The following is a 19,997-nucleotide window of genomic DNA, read 5'->3' on the forward strand; positions in this document are numbered from 1 at the left end:
TTGGGCTATTATTCTGCCCCCACCATCCCCTCCAAAATCCTACTCTTGGGTTTATCATTCACCAAAGGAAGCTCAGTTGAGACCCAGCAAAGCTTTCTGGCAGCCTGCCGCATCAGACTTGTCCACACTGATACGCATTGTGGATTGCCATTGTGCTAGCATTCTGCCACCTGAAAGCCTTAGCAGTCTGACCCAACTTCCAGTGAAGTCAGGGCGAGACTTGCCTGTGACATCAATGGGTTTCAGAGTATGCCCGATATGAGCGAAAACACACAAGAATCACTTCTCCTCCGATGAAATGCAGCCTCCCGTGGAGTGGAGGGCAACAGAGCAGGCATACAGGGGACAGGAATAAGCAACCCCTTCCAGCTGATCCATCTCCCTGGGAAAGCGCAGCTCAGCATTAAACTGAACCTTCTGCTTTCCCCACTGGGTTTTCAGCCTGGATTCTTCTCCCAGATTTGCCAGGGGCTAAGCTGTGCTTACGTGTTGTAGGCATGGATGTAGACCCGGTGCATGGTAGCTTGCTGCAAGGAGAAGACATGGACCACTATCCTGTGCAGGATGTCACTGGTTTCAGCAAAAAACTGATCAAAGCCCCAGCATTTCTCCTGATCAACTTCCAGAATGTTAGCCAGGATGGGGATGAGCTGGCTCTTCAGCCCCCTGAAGCAAAGGAAAGGAAATGAAGATGTTATTCTCTCGCGCACGCACACAAATATGAACAGAAGACAGTGTGTTCCAATGGATAGGATGCTGGCCTGGGACTCAGGAGACCTGGGTTCTATTCCCAGCTTTGTCACTGACCTCTGTGTGACCGTGGGCAAGTCACTTTGCCTTTCTGTGCCTCTGTAAAGCGGAGAGAATACTAGACCTTCTTTTGTCAAGTGCCTTGAAATCTACAGATGAAAAGCATGCTCTCCAGGTTAAGAACCCATGCGTGATATTATCCTGATCCAACTCCCTTTGTAATCTTTCCAATCAATTACAAAAGGAAGGGGACTGGCAATTATAAGGACGACACATCATCAAATTGTATGCCACCCACTCCCCATTTCATGGCATGGCCGAATAGCTTCCGACGAGCTCTCAGGAACGCATGCCTATGCTTTGTCATCATTAAGGATGCGTTCAGCTTTCCTTGACAGAGGCCCATACAATGTTCATCCAGCATCCTTGGGCTTGTCAGATGCATTTCGCCAGATGCTCCATTACAATTTAGCCCTCGCAAATGAATCAAACTCAGGACCCAGCGAGTTTGTTTTCCCCATATTCATTTCCCTGGGGATGTAACAGACAATAAATAGACGGGTTCACAGGCTGTCAGACGGGAAGAGACAGACTGACTATAAACCTCTTTCGAATCCTTGAACCCTCATCTTGATAGGATGGAAAGATGGGGGCGGGGGGGGGAGTGGAGGGTTTAAGAAATGAATGCATTTTCTTTTAAGGTGAATTTAGTGCTGGTGAGAGGTGCTGGACTGACAGCCCTAGAGACTGAAATCCCCTCTTTAGCCTACGTAAAGAAACTCACTCACTCTACCAAAGAAGTAGAATTGGAATTAGGAGTTGGGCTCATTTTTCCTCCTCTCATGAACGATGCCTGATGCCATGCATAGGCAAGGCACTGGGAAGAGGAAGCAGAGGGGAAATGTGGAAGTTACTATCACCTCAAAGCGTGTTAAGAGAAAGGACACTGGGACAGAGGCTATGAAGTACTAGAAAGACTGTTCCAAAATGGAGCACCAGTGATGTGTATTTTTTTCAATGCCCTCCCATAACGCACTTCCTCCTAGACACTGACAAACATGAATGAATCCCAACTCCTTTGTGTAGTCGGTGAATACAATTATTTACATTTTGCAGATGGGAAAACAGAGGCCCGGAGACGGAAAATGACAAAAACCCCAAGTTAACCACATTTTTTGTGCCCAATACCGCACTGAGAGTCAGCGCCAGGAACTGAACCCGGGCATTCTGGCCCAGAGCCTCATTCTCTAATTATGAGCCTGTGCTAACACAAATGGACCGATTAGTGTATATTCTGCAATACACAACTGAGAGACATGGAAGAGAGGGAGTAGGCAGAAGTTGGGGAGCTCATTGACAAAGAAATATCCTCCCTGGTTGGGGTTTTAAGATTAACCATTTAGCTCTTGGAGAAAGAGGAGAGACAGTGGAACTTGCAGGAAAGTCAGAACCCATTGCAGAAATTATTCAACTAAAACCCCACACAGTAGTGCAGCTGCTACAGATTAACATGCCTGTGAGAAGTCTTCACATTATTTATTAAGGTAATAATATACTTCTATTGGATATGCGGTCACACTAGTTCTGGGCTTGATCCTTGTGATAAGTCATTGGGGTTGCTAGGTTCAATAAGGACTCATGGCACGATTACACCCTAAATTCTGATTTTAAGTACCAAAACTATCTTCTGCTGCGAAAGGGTTAATACAGACACTGTCAATAGTGGGAAATTTTGGAATTAACCAAAACAACGTGAGTCACTTCAACTGGGAGGGAACATGTGACAAAATGGGCAAATTCTCTCTCTAGAGGTACAGCACGGGACAAACGCTAACTGTTTTGAGGCATTTTATATACACTTAGGCCCTTGACACCACTCCAGCCTTAACATAAATGAGAATCAGGCCCCAGGCACATATGAATGAGTACGTCACAGACGACTATAAGGAAGGGCACAGAGAGCAGTGTGCTCCACACATTTTCTTTGAGGCTGCAATCACAGCTTGTTGAGAGCCTTGTACTGCTCTGAAAGCCTTAACCACACTCAAGGTTCTTTATTTCAACACCAGCCACGTGCCTAGCGCTGTGTGGGACACGGGGCAGTGGGGAGGACTGCAGGCAGCTGGGATTGAAGTCACGCACCTTTTGATCAAAAAGCAAGAGCCTGCTCAAAGCCCCAGCTCTGCTGGCTCAAAGGATGTAGCCAACTCCACCATCTCTGCAGTCCAGCCACTGGAGTGGGGAGCACAGCGAGGCGGCGTAAGCATGCATGACACGCACAACACCACAGTCCCTGCCCCCGAGAGCTTATAGTCAGAGACAGAGAAAACGGGATGCCCGGAGAAGCCCAGCCGATGGAACGACCAGGCTTTTACAGCCGAGATTTTCAGTGCCCAAATCCCATTGAACACGGCGTTTACCTCTCCTTAAGCACCATTGAGAAATATCATTTATAGAGAGGAATTATCATCATTCCAGACTCACTGGGTCCAGGCACGATGGGAGGAACGTTTGCAAGGGCATAACTACATCCCTGGAGGATGCCGAGGGCAGAGCCGAGTCCCCGTGCTCTTTTCCAACCCAAAGCAGCACTTCTGTCTGTGCCACTCCCTGACTGGTTGGAGGCCCTATGATCAAAGCAGGAGGAGGGAGAGCTCCCTGGAAGCAACCCCACCCCCTCCAGTACTCACACAGACAGCTGGCAGGTGATGGGCAGCTCGTAGCTCCACTCAATGGGCCCGTTCTCCTGCCTCTGGACGCCTGCGATAGCTCCAGCAGGTTTCTCCGTCGTTATTTTATACCTGTTGAAAGAAAAGTAGTTCTGCTGGGTGGGAACTGGACCAACTGGCCTCCCCTGGGCACACTCCAACCACTGGGCTTGCAAATTTCTTGGCAAGTGCGTAGGGGGGACAGGCACAGAGAGGGGAGAAAATCAGTCTCCACCTTCCCATATCATAGGGGAGGAGTTTCAATGGACAGAACCAAAATGTACCAACAACGAGAGGTGCCTAAACCGTGCATGGAAAGCCAGGCAAACAGGAAGAAGCAAGCCGAGACTGTGCGTGCTAGCTAAGCCAATGGGCAACTGCACGTGCAGCCACGTAACCCACACATGCTTCGACTAGTTTGCACCTGCCTGTTTCATGGGTGCAATTTAGGCATCTGCTTTTTGAAGCTGCGATCCAGACCCATCAACCACCAAACCCCCGCGCCCCCCCACCAAACCTAGAAGTACAAAGGTATGAAAAGAAAAATCCAAAACCTGTTTCCATCATCCCTCGGGGGAAAAGCTGCATCGCTTTCAGAAGATGTGCGTGGGGGGAGGGCGGACACTTCAAGCAACAGCATGGAAGTCAAGTCAGAAGCTGCCCCATCTTTCAGCCGTTAAACCACAAAGCCACAGAAACACCGTTATCAGGGCAAACGTACCATAGAAAGGGGCACTGATTGCCAGCTGCAGCTCTGCCGTCTTCCTGCCTGGATGCACACCCTGAGCAGAACCCAGTTAATCCCCCATGTACTTGAGTTAGGGACAGCATGGCCGGCTTGGTCTCCAAGTGGGCTTTGCTGCCCGACACTGTAGTGCTAACCACAGGGGCGGTCAATAGCAGGGGCTGCATTGGTGACTTGCCAAGATGGGGCAGCCCCACAGAACGTGCAGTCCCTACTATATCGTTCGTGTTCTGTCTTGTCCCAAGAGGCCTTTCCTACCAGCAGCATGGAGCAGGGCATGCTGGGAACTGCAGATGAAGCCAGCCACAGGCTACACTTCCAGCAGATCTAAGGTATACGTGAGAATCCGGGTGATTAAATCATCAGTAAGCTAAGGTGCATAAACACAAACAGACCCGCTGAATTCCACATTAATAAAAAACAGCACAATGAGGAGTCTGTGGCTGAAATGGGTCTTCAGCAGACATCTGAGACTGAGAGCTTCATATTGGGACAGAGGCAGGACTCGAGAAAAGGATGCAGCACAAGGAGTAGAAGGCACCGGCAGATCTGGAGTGGGGCACCGCACGGCATAGCAAGAGGTATTGCAGGTCAGGATTGGGGTGAATTGCTCGCTCTCCATGTAGCCTACCTCATCCACTCTTCCCTACAGCTTCTCACTTTAGGACACAATTCAATTCACCAAACTCAGCCAAAAACAACACAAAGCCCATGTCAACACCGGACTCCTGTCGGTGGCACTACCTACATGATTTCTTTATTCCTGCGAGGTCCGCCGAAGGGGATAAATGGGAGACTGCCTGTAGCAGCATGGTAAAAGGTTACCCCAATGCTCCACAGATCTACAGTCACCCCGTAAGCCTTTTGCTGGGGTTTTCTCAGAACTGCTCGCTCGTACATGTCCGGGTGCTAATAGGATGAAGAGGAAGAAACGCATTGTGAATGAATCTGCTTTACTTATAGCAGGTCGGTCATGGAAGCCAAGATTTCCCCAGTGACTAGTGATTTAGGGTTTTTCCATTTTTGGGTGCCCAAAATGAAACACTTCAGAGGGCTAGGTTTTCCGAAAATGTAGGCACTGAAAATCAGGTCCCTGTAAGCTGGGCTCCCCAAAATTGAGGCACTCCAAATCTCCAGTCACTTTCAAAAACCTTGGCCATAGAAAGTGAAGTTCAAGCAAATGAGTCTCGATGAATGAAACGCTTGGAGACAGAGAGGACGTCCACCATTCTAAGTGGCCAGAGCAACGGACTGAGACTAGAGATATAGGATCTCGTCCTAAGCTCTGTCACTGACCTGCTGGATGATCCTGGGCAAGTCACATCCCCACCCCCCCGTGACTCAGTTTCCCCATTGGTAAAATGGGGATAACGATAGTGAGCCCCTATGTACAACACTTTGAAATCTACCTACGCAGAGTGCTATAGCAGAGCTAAGTATTGTTGTTATACACTAAGCATAGCAACAGCCCAAGCTCCTACCGTTCCACGTATGCTGAGAAAAGTAACCCTTCCTTCCTGAACTCTTGCTCGTTAAGAAACTGGCATTTTGCTTTACTCACAAGATATTCCTCTGTCCCGTAGACAGACACAAATTTCTCGTCATCGTCCAGCTCTCGAGCGGCCCCAAAATCCGTGAGCTTATAGATGCTCTGCCCGTCTTCCCCCACCAGCCGCATGATATTTCCTGGTTTGATGTCCCTATGGACAATGCTGTTCTCACGAAGGTGGTTCATGCCGGCCACTATGAGCACAAAGGGGAAGTGAGACACTGCTTAGAATGGCCGCAGCTTCTCTGAGCTGGCTTGGCTAACAAGCAGCAGCGTGGACTAGAATTGAGGGAGGCAGGCAGCCCTGGGTTCAGCTTTCAGACCCGGTGAAGCAAACATGAACTTGGGATAAACAGAGGAAAATCACAAGCACGAGGTCCATTCTGAAGAGGGGAAGGGAGCAGAGGCAAACCGTACCATCTCCGACGTGTGATAGCGTGGGCACAACCTACCTGCCTGCTCATTTGCACAGTTCAGTCTCTCAGCTCCCCCAGGATGCCAAGGGCATCCTCAGAATCCAAGCACCCCAGTGGAGAAGTGCAGCGAGACATTCCTGACATGCTCAGGGTGGACTTGCTACAGGGACCGAGAGCTTTGCAGCACCTAGAGTCTTTGCCGCCATAAGTTCTTGGAGATGCCCACTCATCCAACGGCCTCTCAGGGTGGGAAAGCGGACAGTACAGGGGCTCCGTTCCAGGGTATGGAGTCTTTCACCTGCCAAGTCACTGGTTCAAATCCAGCCTGGGTCAGTAGTGACTGACAGCGCTTACCATTTGGTGGCCTGAATTTGGCAGTCTCAGTTCTTAAGGGAGCTGACTAACAGTCACAGCTGGCCTCAGCAGAGGATAAGTGGGTAGGGGAAATGTACTTCTGGCGAAGGGACCATACTCCCTGTGTATTCGGCAGACAAAGGGCCTTCACTCTCCACCATTCACACTGCTTTGTAAAATGCACCTCCAGGCATGCAGTAAGTTAGTTTTTGCTCCCATCCACATCTTTACAGAAGAGCAGATTTAATGAGGAGCTGGGTGTGAGGAGAGATTAATAAGACTGGGACTTTTCAGCTAGGAAAAAGAGACGACTAAGGGGGGAGATGATAGAGGTCTATAAAATCATGACTGGTGTGGAGAAAGTAAATAAGGAAGCGTTATTGTATGCTTGCTCATAACACAAGAACTAGGGGCCGCCAAATGAAATGAAGAGGCAGCAGGTTTAAAACAAGGGAAAGGAAGTATTTCTTCGCACAACACACAGTCAACCTGTGAACTCCTTGCCAGGGGATGTTGTGAAGGCCAGGGTTCAAAAAAGAACTAGATCAGTTCACGGAGGATAGGTCCATCAGTGGCTATTAGCCAGGATGGGCAGGGATGGTGTCCCTAGCCTCTGTTTGCCAGAAGCTGGACATGGGCAACAGGGGATGGATCACTGGATGATTCCCTGTTCTGTTCATTCCCTCTGGGGCAGCTGGCACTGGCCACTGCCGGAAGACAGGATACTGAGCTAGATGGACCTTTGATCTGACCCAGTATGGCTGTTCTTATATACAGCAGAATGCAAATCCCATGTCCACACTAGCTGCATCGAGCACCTGTTTATCCCCCTTTCCCACCACAGACACCCAAGCTAGTAGCTCCGAGACTTACCAACACAATGCAACACGATGAGGAACTCTGACTCAGACAAGCCAAAGGAGTTCTCTGGATCTTCTAATACGCTCAGCAAGCTCCCACATGAGCAGTACTCCATCACCAGCACCTTCTGCTTGCTGTTTCCCTGAGTCTGGGAGGCAGAAGGAGAGACTGATCCCTTGAGCAGCATCCTGAGCAACAGTGACCCTGTGATGCTGCGTTATGCACAGAGTCCCGGGGCAGGCTGCTGTGTCCCACCCCTTGTCCCGTCCACGGGAGGGTGGCATCCCCTCCTTGCCCGAGCGGCCTACGTGGCAATTCTAGTCAGAGACAACTGACTCCACAGGCAAGAGTACGTTGGGTGGGAAAATGAGCTCTGCCGCCCAAAACAAAGTCTGTGATTAACACAACACCCAGAACTCGAAGGAATTGGCCAATGAACCGCTTGAGTGTGTGATCCAGGACACTTGGCTCCATCGCCTAGGGCGTGGGAATCCGTGTAGACTAGCAGTTAAAGCACCGGACGTGCCAGCAGGGCACCTGGGTTCTATTCCTGGCTGCATCACTCAGCTGGCCTGGGGCCTTGGCCAAGTCACTTCAGTGCGCCATCCGTCAGTGGGAACACCACCACAGGGACGCTGGGAGAGGTCACGAGTGAATGGTTGTAAAGTGCTTTGAGCTGAAACAATAGGGAGGGTCGAGGGTGAGTAGAGAAAAGCCACAGGAAGAAGCTGTGGTTATTCGGCAGCAGCAGCCCATCCCAGCAACCGGTGCCTGTCACAGCTGCTAAAAGCCAAGTCCCACTGCATTACCATCAACCCACACTTTTCCCATTGCAGAGCTAGCGACAGACTTACAGTCTCTTCAACTGCAAACAGCTTGACAATGTTCTTATGGTTTAATTTCCTCAGCACCTCAAACTCTCTCATCTGCACCTCCTGTGGTCTCAGGTAGCTGGCATTATTAAAGACCTTCACAGCAACCAGCTCTCCTGATCTCTGGGCAAGGAGGAGAAAAGGAACAGGACAAATTCAGAGAGCAGCCCCCAGCTGGAATGCTAGCCCGCCAGGAAAACAGGTTAGTGGACAACTCATGCTCTGTAGCGTGGGTACGGTTCTGTTCTAGAGGGGACGATCAAAACGAAGCCAGAAGGCAGCTCAGTTTCCAGGTGGGAATGAAAGGATTAAGGGGGAGGATTTCAAAGGCGCAAAGGGAAGTGAGATGCCCAGCTCTCATTGAAAATCAAATTCCCCTTTGTGTCATCCTAAAATCTCCCCACAAGATCAAGAGTACCCCTGGGTTTAACACACTCAACAGGCTCCAGTACAGTAGCTGGTTGTTTGACTCTCTCCCTCCTTCTGTTCCCCATTTCATACCCAGCCTGGCACCCTCACGCAGTTCCTGTCCTGACCGAACAGCTCGGGCATGGTTAGTACATTGCAGTTTGGAAAGCAAACGATCCTGGCAATGTGTTTGTTTCTTTGTGGGGTTCACCCATTCTCCCCACTGCAAAGCTAGGACAGCGATGCTTACTGCACTTCGTTCTGTGCCCCCAAAGCCCAGGTGAAAGGTGCTGAGCGGGATATGTTTATTCAGTTCTGTAAAACAACTCCAGCGAGACCTGAAACCATCAACCCAAGTCTTTCCTCCACGAGAGTTAGTGGGTTACATTATAAACCATCCTTTAAACCGAATCTCCTTCCAAAGCCCTTCTCTGAACTGAGCAGTGAGAAAACCCTCTGAATAAACTTCAAAGAGCAGAGACACTGACCAGCACGTGGCCCAATCCCAGTAGGTTAATATCCTGGAACTCACGCACGACACATTCCAATGATTATGGGTGGCATTTTCAGAAACGTTCTGCATTCGCCTAGCTCTCCCTTCCCCCAAGGCTACAGGGAGTTTTACCATGGGGATAGAATGGGAGTACAGATAAGCCAAGGCATTCTGAAAAACCCAACCATGTCCTTGGTCTAAATTACCCCTTGAAAACCATGGCCTAAGTCAGCATCCGAATGAAAACTGGCCTCGATCAGGTTATAACAAGCAACTGCCTTGGATGATTTGGCAGCCTGCTGTCTTCGCTTGAGGAAGAGAGCAGTGCAGGGAATGTAAAATGATGATCAACTGTACGGACACAAGATCAACCCTGGCTTTGCTCGCCGGGCTGTGCAGCGTGAGGCGATGGCTGCAGGGCACCAACAGGACACAGAGTGATGGTGATAGAAACCACCCACCCAGGACTCGTTTACGCATAGTTGAGATGAGAAGGGCATGCCAAGGGTTTGGCAGCTGAGAGTGGCAGGTTGCGTGAGCACATATGGGAAGGCTTGGTAGCTCCAGCTGGAGGGGCAGCTATGGAGAATTGGGTTGGGGTGCTTGTCACCTGGGAATTTGTGGGAGGGTTTGGAAGCATGTCACAGATTGGGAGGTCTCGGGAGCTGGAAGATCAGAGAAGGGCTGGTTGTTGAGAGAGGGTTTGGCCTTACGTCACTGAGCCGTCAGGTTGGACAGACTGGAAGGGAATCGAGTTGGAGCCTACATGGGTCCATGTACTGCCCGTAAACAACCGAATCAGCTCCGGCTTCCCACCCGCAGGGTGTCCCGTCCTGTGCCCCTCACTCACCTTGCTGCGGGCTTTGTACACACTGGCTGTAGCCCCTTGGCCCAGCACATCGTCCGTGTTCCAGAGGTAGTTGGGCGTGCTCTGCATTTTCAGCATGAGGCCAGCTCACCTCTGAGCTGCGAGGCTGAGAAGAGAAGACAAGTCTGTGAGGAAAAGAGCCGTTTACACACACAGCCAACCCCGGCAGCCCAGTCCCAGTGCTTTCACATGCCTCCCTGCTGTTCTAACACTCGTTCCACTTCTCCTGCTCCCTGAAACGAGAGGTGGGACCAAGACACACACAGCCCGGACAAGGAGATGAACCTCCCCACAGCTTGGAGGGTTCAGTTCCCATCTGTTTCCGTAAGCAGCTGATTGTAACACAGCCAGCCATACCTACTACTGCACGGGTGTCACTGAACCAACACAGAACCTCACGGCAGCAAAGTCTGATCCCTATGGGCTAAAGCCCAGCCTGCTGCCACTGCAGCTGTCGGAGAATCTCCATCAGAGGTCAGCAGAAGAGATGAGAGTTGACGCACAGCCGAGTTTGGATTCTGTCCAGCAGAGGTCAGTGGTGCACAGACAATACCAATCAGCATAACGAGGAACAATCCATCTCTAGCAGCAGATTATTCAGGGGTTACTGACCCACCTCACCCCACCCATTCTCCTATCTGTGTCCCTGCCCCCCCCAACTCTTCTACTGTTTCTTGATAAAGTGGAGTCCTCCTGTCTCCCTTAAAAAGCAGCCACCAACCGCTCTCTGCGAACAGCATGAAAGCAGAGCTCAGAAAGGATGGGAGAAGTTGGGTAAGGACGGAGCTGGGAATCTTGTGCAGGGAAACCCAGCCAGAAGCTACTCAGGCTGGTAACGAAATACTGACTGATGCAAGGAAAATACTAAGCATTGAGGGCTGCAAGGTAAGAGGCACCTCCCAGCTGCAAGAACAGAAGCCTATAGGATTGCAACACCAGCTTCACAGCCACGGGTTAAAGAGGAAGCACTCAGTTTCCTGCCCAGAAAGCAAAAAAATTCCCAGACGTAGCGCTGTCTCTGCTCAGCGTTCAAATCTCACGTACCAGCAGCAGCATTTCATTACAGTGAACCTTCAAGCTCATGTGGTTATTAGAAATGGGCTTGTGTCAAACTCCACAGTGGGACGTCCCAGGCTAGAGTGGCGGGTGAGATTGCACATGGGCAGAGGGGACACTGGGCGACAGCTCAGCATCCGAATTGGGATCCAGACCCAAGTTACGCACCTGAACCCGTCATGACAAAGAGCTGAACCAACATTCCATGTCCAAACACGCCTGAATTTCGTACGCCTGCAGCTCTGTCTCCTGTGCCCACCTCTAGTTGTTCTAGGAAAGGGTGCACAAGCACACGCTTCGACACTGTCCCCTCACGTGATGATGCCAACTGAGGCGTATTCGGGGCTGGACAACTCACCTGACTTCCAAACTGACCACCCCCTGGGGAATGGGAAGCGGATGGGCACATGATGCTTCTTACAAGCAGCCCTCAGGGCTTCAGCGGGATACCCATCCAACCCCACTCATCAGCTCACTCTCCCCACAGGTGAAAGCGGTTGTGCAGAATTGATTGGTGACAAATGGCTGCCATGTTCCACTGCAGAGGTGTCTGTCCTGCTGTGGTGAGCCAAACTTGCTTCCTCCCACCCCCAAATACCGCATCCATCATGCAGTGCTGTTGTCTTCCTGGCAGCTGCCCTTCACCCCATTCAGTGGCAAAGATGTACGCACATAATTCGCCAAGTGCTTGATGCATCCCCGCTCTCCTTGGAATAGACGTAGCCAGTTATTAGCCAATCCATGTGCACGGCCTGCTTCTCCAAACTGGAAATCACCCCTTCCAGCTCTGTTTTTAGGAGATGTCCAGAGCCTGAGTAGCCAAAACGTTACAAGTCCATGGTAAAGTGAGCTTGCCGAGCCGCATGGAGGACACCTGCAGTGCAGCACCCTCTGGCCTGCGCTCTCCTGGCATGTGCTCTAAAATTCCAGGCAAAAATAGATCACAACACCTAAGATCGGAGATAGGGACCTTCTTCAAACTAAATCAACTTCTTTAAAACGTGGCTCACCGAAAAGGACACAAAGCCGGTCCCTCACTCATGGGAGCGGGCACATATGTCTGGTGCATCCTCTGATCTAATTCTACAGGCTCCCTTAGTTCAGCATCCAGAAAAGAAAATGAGGACGAGTCTTGGCGAATCCTCATATTAATAGAGAAATGTTCTCAAGGTATAAGTGGCTAAGAAGAGCCAGCGAGCCCGCTGATGTTCTTGCAGAGATTAACGTGATCTATCAGATCATGCCAGATGATTGAACAGCAAAGAATTTACATCCTGAACAAGAAAGCCAGTTCTGCTCTAGTCCAGCAGAGAATATGTATTGATCTTGGGGATATCACCTCTAATCTCCCTGTTTCTCATCCTCCCACCCCCCGCCCCAAGACTTTGTTTCGCAGCTGTCACCAGCACATGATCCATCTCTCTCTCACTGTCCTGGTCTCACACTGTATCACATGCAAGTGGGGATAACAATGCATTTCACTGTTGTTACAACAGAATACCATGCAACAAAAATTCACGCACGCACCCCGGCACTAACTGTAATCCTGGTTGCACATCAGGGGTTTCCATGCACCACCCTAAGCATAATGCAGTGTAACAAAGCCAGCCTAGATTCCAAGAGAGGAATATTCCGTAGCATTTACCTCGCTCTTTACATCTGCAAGAGAGACTGTACAAACGTGAAAGGAAATTCCCACTCACCTGAAGACAGCAGCTGGCTCAGAAGCAACGTATGCAGTGAAAACCCTTAAGTGCCCAGGTTGGAAGCCATGGTGTGGGAGAAGCTTTCACTTGAAAGCAGCCACAGGGACCCCACACAGGCAGGGCTGGATCGCAGTCCAAGCTGAGACTTTCTTTCTGCTCAGACTTCCTGCTTTCTTTTTCTCTTAAAGGGACACTGTCCAGTTTCTCCCTTGTCATTTGAACACATTGCGAGCATCGACATAGTACCCTTTTTCATTGAGCTGACGCACATCAATGCAAATCATTGTTTCCTGCTTTGATGGACTTACAGTAAAAGCAAAAGGGACCAAATCATGACCTGCCTGTCAAGCCATTGAACTGAAGTTCATCTCCAGTGCAGTATTCTCTCTCTCTCAGACACACACATACACACACAAAATTGTCATGAAAAGTTAAACCAGCCCGGTACAAATTCTGCTCCCTCACCTTAACAACTCTGTAATAATTATCCCATCAGAAGCTATAAAAATGGGGGGTGGGGGAGAACAGCCCCTCCCCAACCCTAAGGATAATCCTTGCTTTTTTTTTTTTTTTTTTTTTAAAAAAGAGCAACAAAAACGTTGAGGTCTGTATTCCATACAAACACACACAGGAGGATTAATCCTGTGGACAGGGACTCAGCAGATCTGGGTTCAGTTCCTGGCTCTCACACTGACAAATTCTCTTTGTGACTTTAGGCGAACCACTTTAGTCTCTCCGTGCCTCAGGTTCCTATCTGTAAACTGGGAGTAATATTTCCTGTGTGTGTCTTCTCTATTTCATTTGTAACCTCTCTGAGGCACAGATGATCTCTCACGACATCTAAGTATTGCATCTTGCATGAGGGGGGCTCTCTCTGGATGATGCTGGAATAAAACAACTCAATAAAGACCATGTGATGTACTGTCACTATAGGACTCTCCATAGAAATTCATGTCTTAAAATTATGCTTTAAGTCAAAATTGCACCCTGAAGAACACTAATCCTGTCAGTTGCTACAAACATCAGGGGGGCATTGTATTTGCCCCACTGCAAATCACATTTTTATTTTACCTCACCCCGTGACATCACTTAATACAGATCTGCAGGTCCTACCAAGTTCAACTAAAGCCCCCAAACTGATTTTGGAAGCCAGTTTTAAATTCACTCCACTTTTGAAACCAAATATGCACAGTACACACTGGATGGGCTGCTCCATGTTATTCATTCAAAGCAGACAAAGATCTTGGTCTGTGTACCTGGGGTATCTGGACTGCTACCCATGGGGGGGGAAAAAAAAAAAAGGAAAGGAGTACTTGTGGCACCTTAGAGACTAACCAATTTATTTGAGCATGAGCTCAAATGCATGATGCATCCGATGAAGTGAGCTGTAGCTCACGAAAGCTCATGCTCAAATAAATTGGTTAGTCTCTAAGGTGCCACAAGTCCTCCTGTTCTTTTTGCGAATAGAGACTAACACGGCTGTTACTCTGAAACATGAAAAAAAAGTTTGCAGTTTGTTTCTGTTCTCGTGACTTTGCACAGAGCGTATAAGTGAGCTGCAGTTAACATAAGGAAGAGGCTTCTACCAGTAAAGAGTCTGAAGGGAAATTCCCACAGCAATTTTCTCATGCAGCCCTGCCCAAGGGCACAGTGATATTAACAAAGCCAGAATACAGTGTTTCATGCTCACATTCACATGACTATTTAGAACACCCACTTCAGCTTTGCAGACTGCTGCGCCTGCATTCAACTTCCAGGGACAGAGCACCTGTTTAGTTGCTAATGCAGGCACTTTAAAAACAAAAGTGTATTTCCAAGCCACACAGACAGCTTTACAAAGCACCAGAGGAAACCCTTTGTGTATTCATGCCGTTGTAAATCTGCCACTACCAATATGTAAATGCCAGATGAGTCGTCCAGTCTTGTGCTTTAACCACTGGATCAGCTTTCCTTTCCTTTTACTGCCTTGCGGGCTCCCTATAACCACCACACACTTGTCAAGGAGCCCAATTCATGCACAATGGCTTCCTGTATCTGGCTTCCAAAAACTCCAATGAACGGACTACCTGAGCTGATCCTGAACATCAGACATGTTCAATGAACAGGGGCCTGTCTGTTCCAATGACAGACACCCGGGCTTGGAAATTCCAGTGGTGATCATGTGACCCGAGCCCATAGGTCAGAAGAGCAACCCAAACCCTCGCATTTAAAGTCAGAGCACTCAAAACCAAGCGCCTTTAGTGTCCTCTGACTATCCACACTACCTCGGCTTTCACATACTGCTCTGTGGATTTGAACTAAGGGTGGTGATGAGACCGAGAGGAAGGAAGCAAATAAAATATATTTTGTAACAGCAAAAAAACAGCCTATTTGCAGGTGCTGCTACAATTCCCTATTCTTTTGAGAACACAGCTCTGCCTAGCCAGACCCAGCAGAGGAACAAATGTCCCCTTCAATCAGAGGTGGCCCCAAACTACAACCTCAGGTTTAAAAATCCCTCAAACTTTTGGGAAATTACGATTAGATTGTAAGATCCTCAGAGCACAGACCTCATCTAACACTCTGCAGTGCTGAGCACAGGGAGCCTCTGACCCTGTTCAGAACTCCTGAGTACTACAACAAAAACACACCCACCATGTTTGGATCCAGCGCTGATGTTTCACAGGATGGATCCAGTTTCCCCCAAGCTCTGGGAAAGTTAGGGACTAGATCCAAGTTTCCCTTATCTTTGCGCTCACTCTCTGCTCTTTCACCTTTAAAGATTTTCTTGTGGTTTTTCCACACAGTGCAAAGTTTACCACCCCCACCCCCACCACAATGCTGCATCAAATCTGAACCAGATGCTCAGTTCCTTCTCCTGATCAGAAACAATTGTAAACCTGTCATCAAAAAGCAATGAGGAAAAAACCATGGAATTATAGAACTGTAGGGCTGGAAGGGGCCTTGAGAAGTCACCAAGTGCAGCCCCCTGCACTGAGACAGGACCAAGTAAAGCTAGACCATCCCTGACAGGTGTTTGTCTCACCTGTTAAAATCCTCCCACGATGGAACGGCCACGACCTCCCTTGGAAGCCTGTTCCAGAGCTTAACTATCTCTATAGAGTTAGAAAGTTTTTCCTAATAACCAACTTAAATCAGCCTTGCTGCAAACTAAGCATGAATTACTGCTTGTCCTCCCTTCAGTGGACATAGAGAACAATTGATCACTGTCCTCTTTATAACAGCCCTTAACATATGCCCAGCCCTGGGAGAAAGGAATCATAGAAGATTAGGGTTGGAAGAAACCTCAGGAGGTCATCTAGTCCAACCCCCTGCTCAAAGCAGGACCAATCCCCAACTAAATCATCCCAGCCAGGGCTTTGTCAAGCCGGGCCTTAAAAACCTCAAAGGAAGGAGATTCCACCACCTCTCTAGGTAGCCCATTCCAGTGCTTCACCACCCTCCTAGTGAAATAGTTTTTCCTAATATCCAACCTAAACCTCCCCCACTGCAACTTGAGACCATTGAGATCATGCTACGCAGCAACTTGCCCCTTGGAGCAGGAATAGACACAGGGAGTCAAATTCCAAACACAGTGATAAAGCGTATCCTAAGCAAAGTGAAACTCTCTCAGACGGACCTCAAGGGTCCCCCTTTCACACACTGGCAGGAGTGGTACAGTATAATGGGCGGTGGCGGGGGGAAGGGTTTGTCAATCGTTTCCCCGAAGCTGAATTAGTGACACTCCACAAGGTGGCGGTAGAGGTTCAAAAATAAAGCGGGAGGAAGGAAGGTGGGCGTTTGCCTGTGGCCTTCTCCAGCTCTGGGCCCGAAGAGGCGAGCGTCAGGCCTGCAATCCCCACCCGTGCTCTAAAGGCCCATCTTCTCCAGGGCCCGCAGTGCCGATCCACCTCCCACAGAGGGGCGAGGAGACTGCTGGGTGCTGCACCCACCACCCCTCCTGGTCTGTTCAATTCAGTCTAGGCTGCACTCTGCCCTCCTTTAACATCGCAAGTGCTCCAGGGCCAGGGCCACATCTCTCTGTCCTGCACACCACAGGGCGAGGGCTCGGTCCGTGGTGGCACCTGCTCCAGCTACATCTACCGCAGACCTGCCCCGTCCTGGCCCTTGGGGGGGACACCCGCGCAGACCAGACATCCAGACCAAGGAGGCAGATGAAATCTGACATCCAATGCGATGCTTTGCACGTGCTCTTCGGTGGGAAAACCTTATAGAGGAATTGTACACATAGGAACGAAGAGAGACACTGCAACCTGCAAAAATCCATTACTGCGAGTGCCTGCCCCGCAACAGACCAAATATCTTACTCGGTCTCACATCATACACTCGGAGCACCCAGAAGGGGCCTCTCAGCAATCACCCCAAGGTCCTGCCCCATCGGCCGCCAGCACCGAACTGTAAGACAGCAAAGCTAGACCCTCGCGACTACTAGCCCCCAGGAGCATTCACCTCCTTTGGAACAGCCCACTCCGTGACACCATTCAGCCCTCATCAGCGCTTTCCACCCTGAACGTGCTTTACTCACATGAACGAAGTCTCCCGACACCCCCGAGGGTCAGCATTTCTCCTTTTAGAGAGGGGCGAACCAAAGCACAGAGCGGGGAGGTGATTTGCCCCAGGTCGCACACTGGCTTTCACTGGCAGAGTTGGAATTAGAACCCTAAAGAGCCTGGATCTCAGGCCTGTGCTCAAGCCACTAAACCATCCCACGCAATGGCAAGTGAATCTCAGTGCTAGGTACATGTGCCCTTGCCCACACCTCCCAGCTCACCTCCAAGGCTGGGGGCCCCAAACACGGCAGATCTCCAGTCAGCGTAACCTCCCCTGTAAGTCGAAGGAGGGAATCTCACAGAATGGGAAAACGCCCCAGTTCATTTACATTTGTAACTAGAGGAGAAAGAGCTGGCTTTAATGAGGTATCCTCAGCAGAGAGGCCTGGGGCCAGGTTCCAATACCCTCCCATGCATTGAGTAGTGCTTTATTCTGACTAGTCCCGGCCCATTGATTTCACCAGGGCTGCTCACGTGCCATGCCAGTGGGAGGAAAGGTGGCAGAATCAGGCTCATAAAAACAGAGGAGAACCTGCTGAAAGGTCTGCATCTCCCCACAGTTCTGAGGGAATCACACCTTTCCCAGCCACCTTGCTACAGAAGCTCTTTCTAAATGGGTCTGGAGCCTCCACTACTTAGTCACCTCTTAGCTTCCCAACTAGGAACATTCCCCCACCTGGCCTTTCACTTGTCATTTACCAATTCATTTATTTTTCACTGAAACAAATAAAATCAAATGTGCTTTTGGAGAGGGGAGGAAGGGTTCCAACCCCCCTGACGCCCAAGCTGAGATAAATGATCTGATTAAAAGGTTTTAAGAGATTACAGCATCTGAGTCAATGTCATCGGACAGCAACAGCTCTAACGGAGAATCAAAAATCATTTTTATTTGTGTATTCAATATGCTAAAAAAAAAAAAAAAAAAAAAAAGGTGTGTGCCAGGAGCCACCTGAGCCCCTGGAAATCAATGGAGACTAATTGAAGATTCATAAAAATGAAAGGGATGTTCAATTCAATCAGCCTGTTGATTTATTGAAGAGGACTTTAGCAGCAAGGAGCCTGATTTCCTTAAAAGCCCAGGCTCCCTGCTGCCAAGATGGAGCCTGTGGGGGATGGAGTCTCCCCGGTCCCAGTGCCGCGCCTCTGTGCCTTGGAAAGCCAAGTACATCACAGGGGCTCTTCGACAGATGACAAGGGAGGATTTGCAGGGCACCACTTGCTCGCTTGGAAGCCTAGACCTTTTAGAAATGGTTTCGGGCCCACTCCCACGGACTTCAATGGGGCACGATCAGGCCCTATGTTATATACAGCCATAACTACAGGCGTGGCTACCCACACTACCTAGAACAATCATTATTGGTATTCTACTAGCACCATGAAGCTTCAAGGGAGATCCCAGCCCTGTTGCACTAGATACTGTGCACACGCAGGATCTCCACGTGTGTCAGCAATGTGGGTAGGGGGCACAGTTTTTATCACCCACTTTACCCTGGTGTCAACGACAACAAAAAGATGCAAAGAAGGCAAAAGACAATTGCTCTCCGTCATTGCCCGTGCTGTCAAATGCACAAAACCAAACTGCGGGAAAGAAACGACATCTGATGAAGTGGGTTTTAGCCCACGAAAGCTTATGGCCAAATAAATTTGTTGGTCTATAAGGTGCCACAAGGACTCCTCGTTGTTTTGACATTAGCAAAGAGACAGTAGTCGAGAGTCACCTTAGGGGCGACTTGTAATCATAGTAGGGGCAACATTTGCAAACGTAAGTGTGATTGTTAGGTGGCTGGTGTCCCGTGGCACAGAAATACAGGGTGCTAAGCAGAATCTTGGGAGGCAGAGACGGAAATGACTTGCCAGGGCACCTAGTACATTCTCCGGCGATCAGTGCAAGGCTGTTTCCTACAGTACATTCTCCATCCGAATTCCTTTTGGGGATGGAGTGTGTGGGGGTGTCCGTGGGGCTAGGCTATCACTGTACCCATAGCGCTGAGCAGCACTGTGGGAGAGACCATAACCTTGAAGAAAGGAAGACAGATTCCAGGAATCAGATGCTCCAGGGGTCAAGACAGCCCTATCGGTGGTGGTGACAGCACTGCAGTGGCCCTGCAGTGCTGGATGCATTGGGACTGCCCTATTCCAGCCCTGCCCTTCAATACCCACTGCACTAGAGTTTGCGGGATGGGCCCCATAGGACAACACAGCTGTGCTACAGGCTGTTTGTCCTGTGGGGATTCTCCCCCCCATGCCCCAGCCTAGGAAGTTTTTCCAACCTGGGTGCACTGGCCCCGTCCCTCCCCAGCACTCCTTTCCTGCCAGGCTCCTCCTCGCTCCTGGAAGGTTCTCATTGTTTGCTGACGGGCAGCAGCAACAGACTCCTACCCACCCTGGAACTGGCTGGGCTACAACGGCCAGTGAGTAGGAGGGGTGGAGCCAACTCTCCACCCATTCTCCAGCCACCTGCTCATGGGAGGAGCAGTAGCCAAACAAATAGCCCCACTTGCTCCTACACTGCTGGACCAAAATCCAGGTGGCTCCTGGAGAGGTACGGGGAAGGTTCCTACTCCCTTATGCGAGTGCACAGCCCAAGTCAGAGCCTAGCTCACTAAGAGCACGTAACTCTTGCCACCGGCTGGTAGGGGAGACAGGCCTGCTTTGGTTCCA

The 19,997-nt window shown here is 49.8% G+C and overlaps 1 protein-coding gene across 6 annotated transcripts in view; it reads right to left on the minus strand.

Moving 5' to 3' along the window:
- IKBKE (inhibitor of nuclear factor kappa B kinase subunit epsilon) overlaps positions 1 to 19,997 on the minus strand; it is a 40,161-nt gene that overhangs the window by 19,882 nt on the left and 282 nt on the right. For 3 of the 6 annotated variants that reach the window (XR_006286906.1, XM_037885030.2, XM_043533703.1), the window contains exons 2-8: positions 10,007 to 10,130; positions 8,238 to 8,378; positions 7,396 to 7,531; positions 5,765 to 5,946; positions 4,952 to 5,112; positions 3,441 to 3,551; positions 487 to 666 (exon numbers count right to left, since the gene is read on the minus strand). Coding sequence is in view for 5 of the 6 variants with exons in the window: in XM_037885030.2 (XP_037740958.1) it covers positions 487 to 666; positions 3,441 to 3,551; positions 4,952 to 5,112; positions 5,765 to 5,946; positions 7,396 to 7,531; positions 8,238 to 8,378; positions 10,007 to 10,102 (1,007 nt within the window). In the remaining variant the exon portion in view is untranslated. Of the gene's footprint in view, positions 1 to 486; positions 667 to 3,440; positions 3,552 to 4,951; positions 5,113 to 5,764; positions 5,947 to 7,395; positions 7,532 to 8,237; positions 8,379 to 10,006; positions 10,131 to 10,381; positions 10,951 to 12,783; positions 13,901 to 19,997 lie in introns of those variants that run through there. The other 3 variants (XM_007065090.4, XM_043533701.1, XM_043533702.1) reach the window with 3 other exon arrangements.

Source organism: Chelonia mydas, chromosome 21, assembly GCF_015237465.2.
Source record: "Chelonia mydas isolate rCheMyd1 chromosome 21, rCheMyd1.pri.v2, whole genome shotgun sequence".
Taxonomy (NCBI): Eukaryota; Metazoa; Chordata; order Testudines; family Cheloniidae; genus Chelonia; species Chelonia mydas.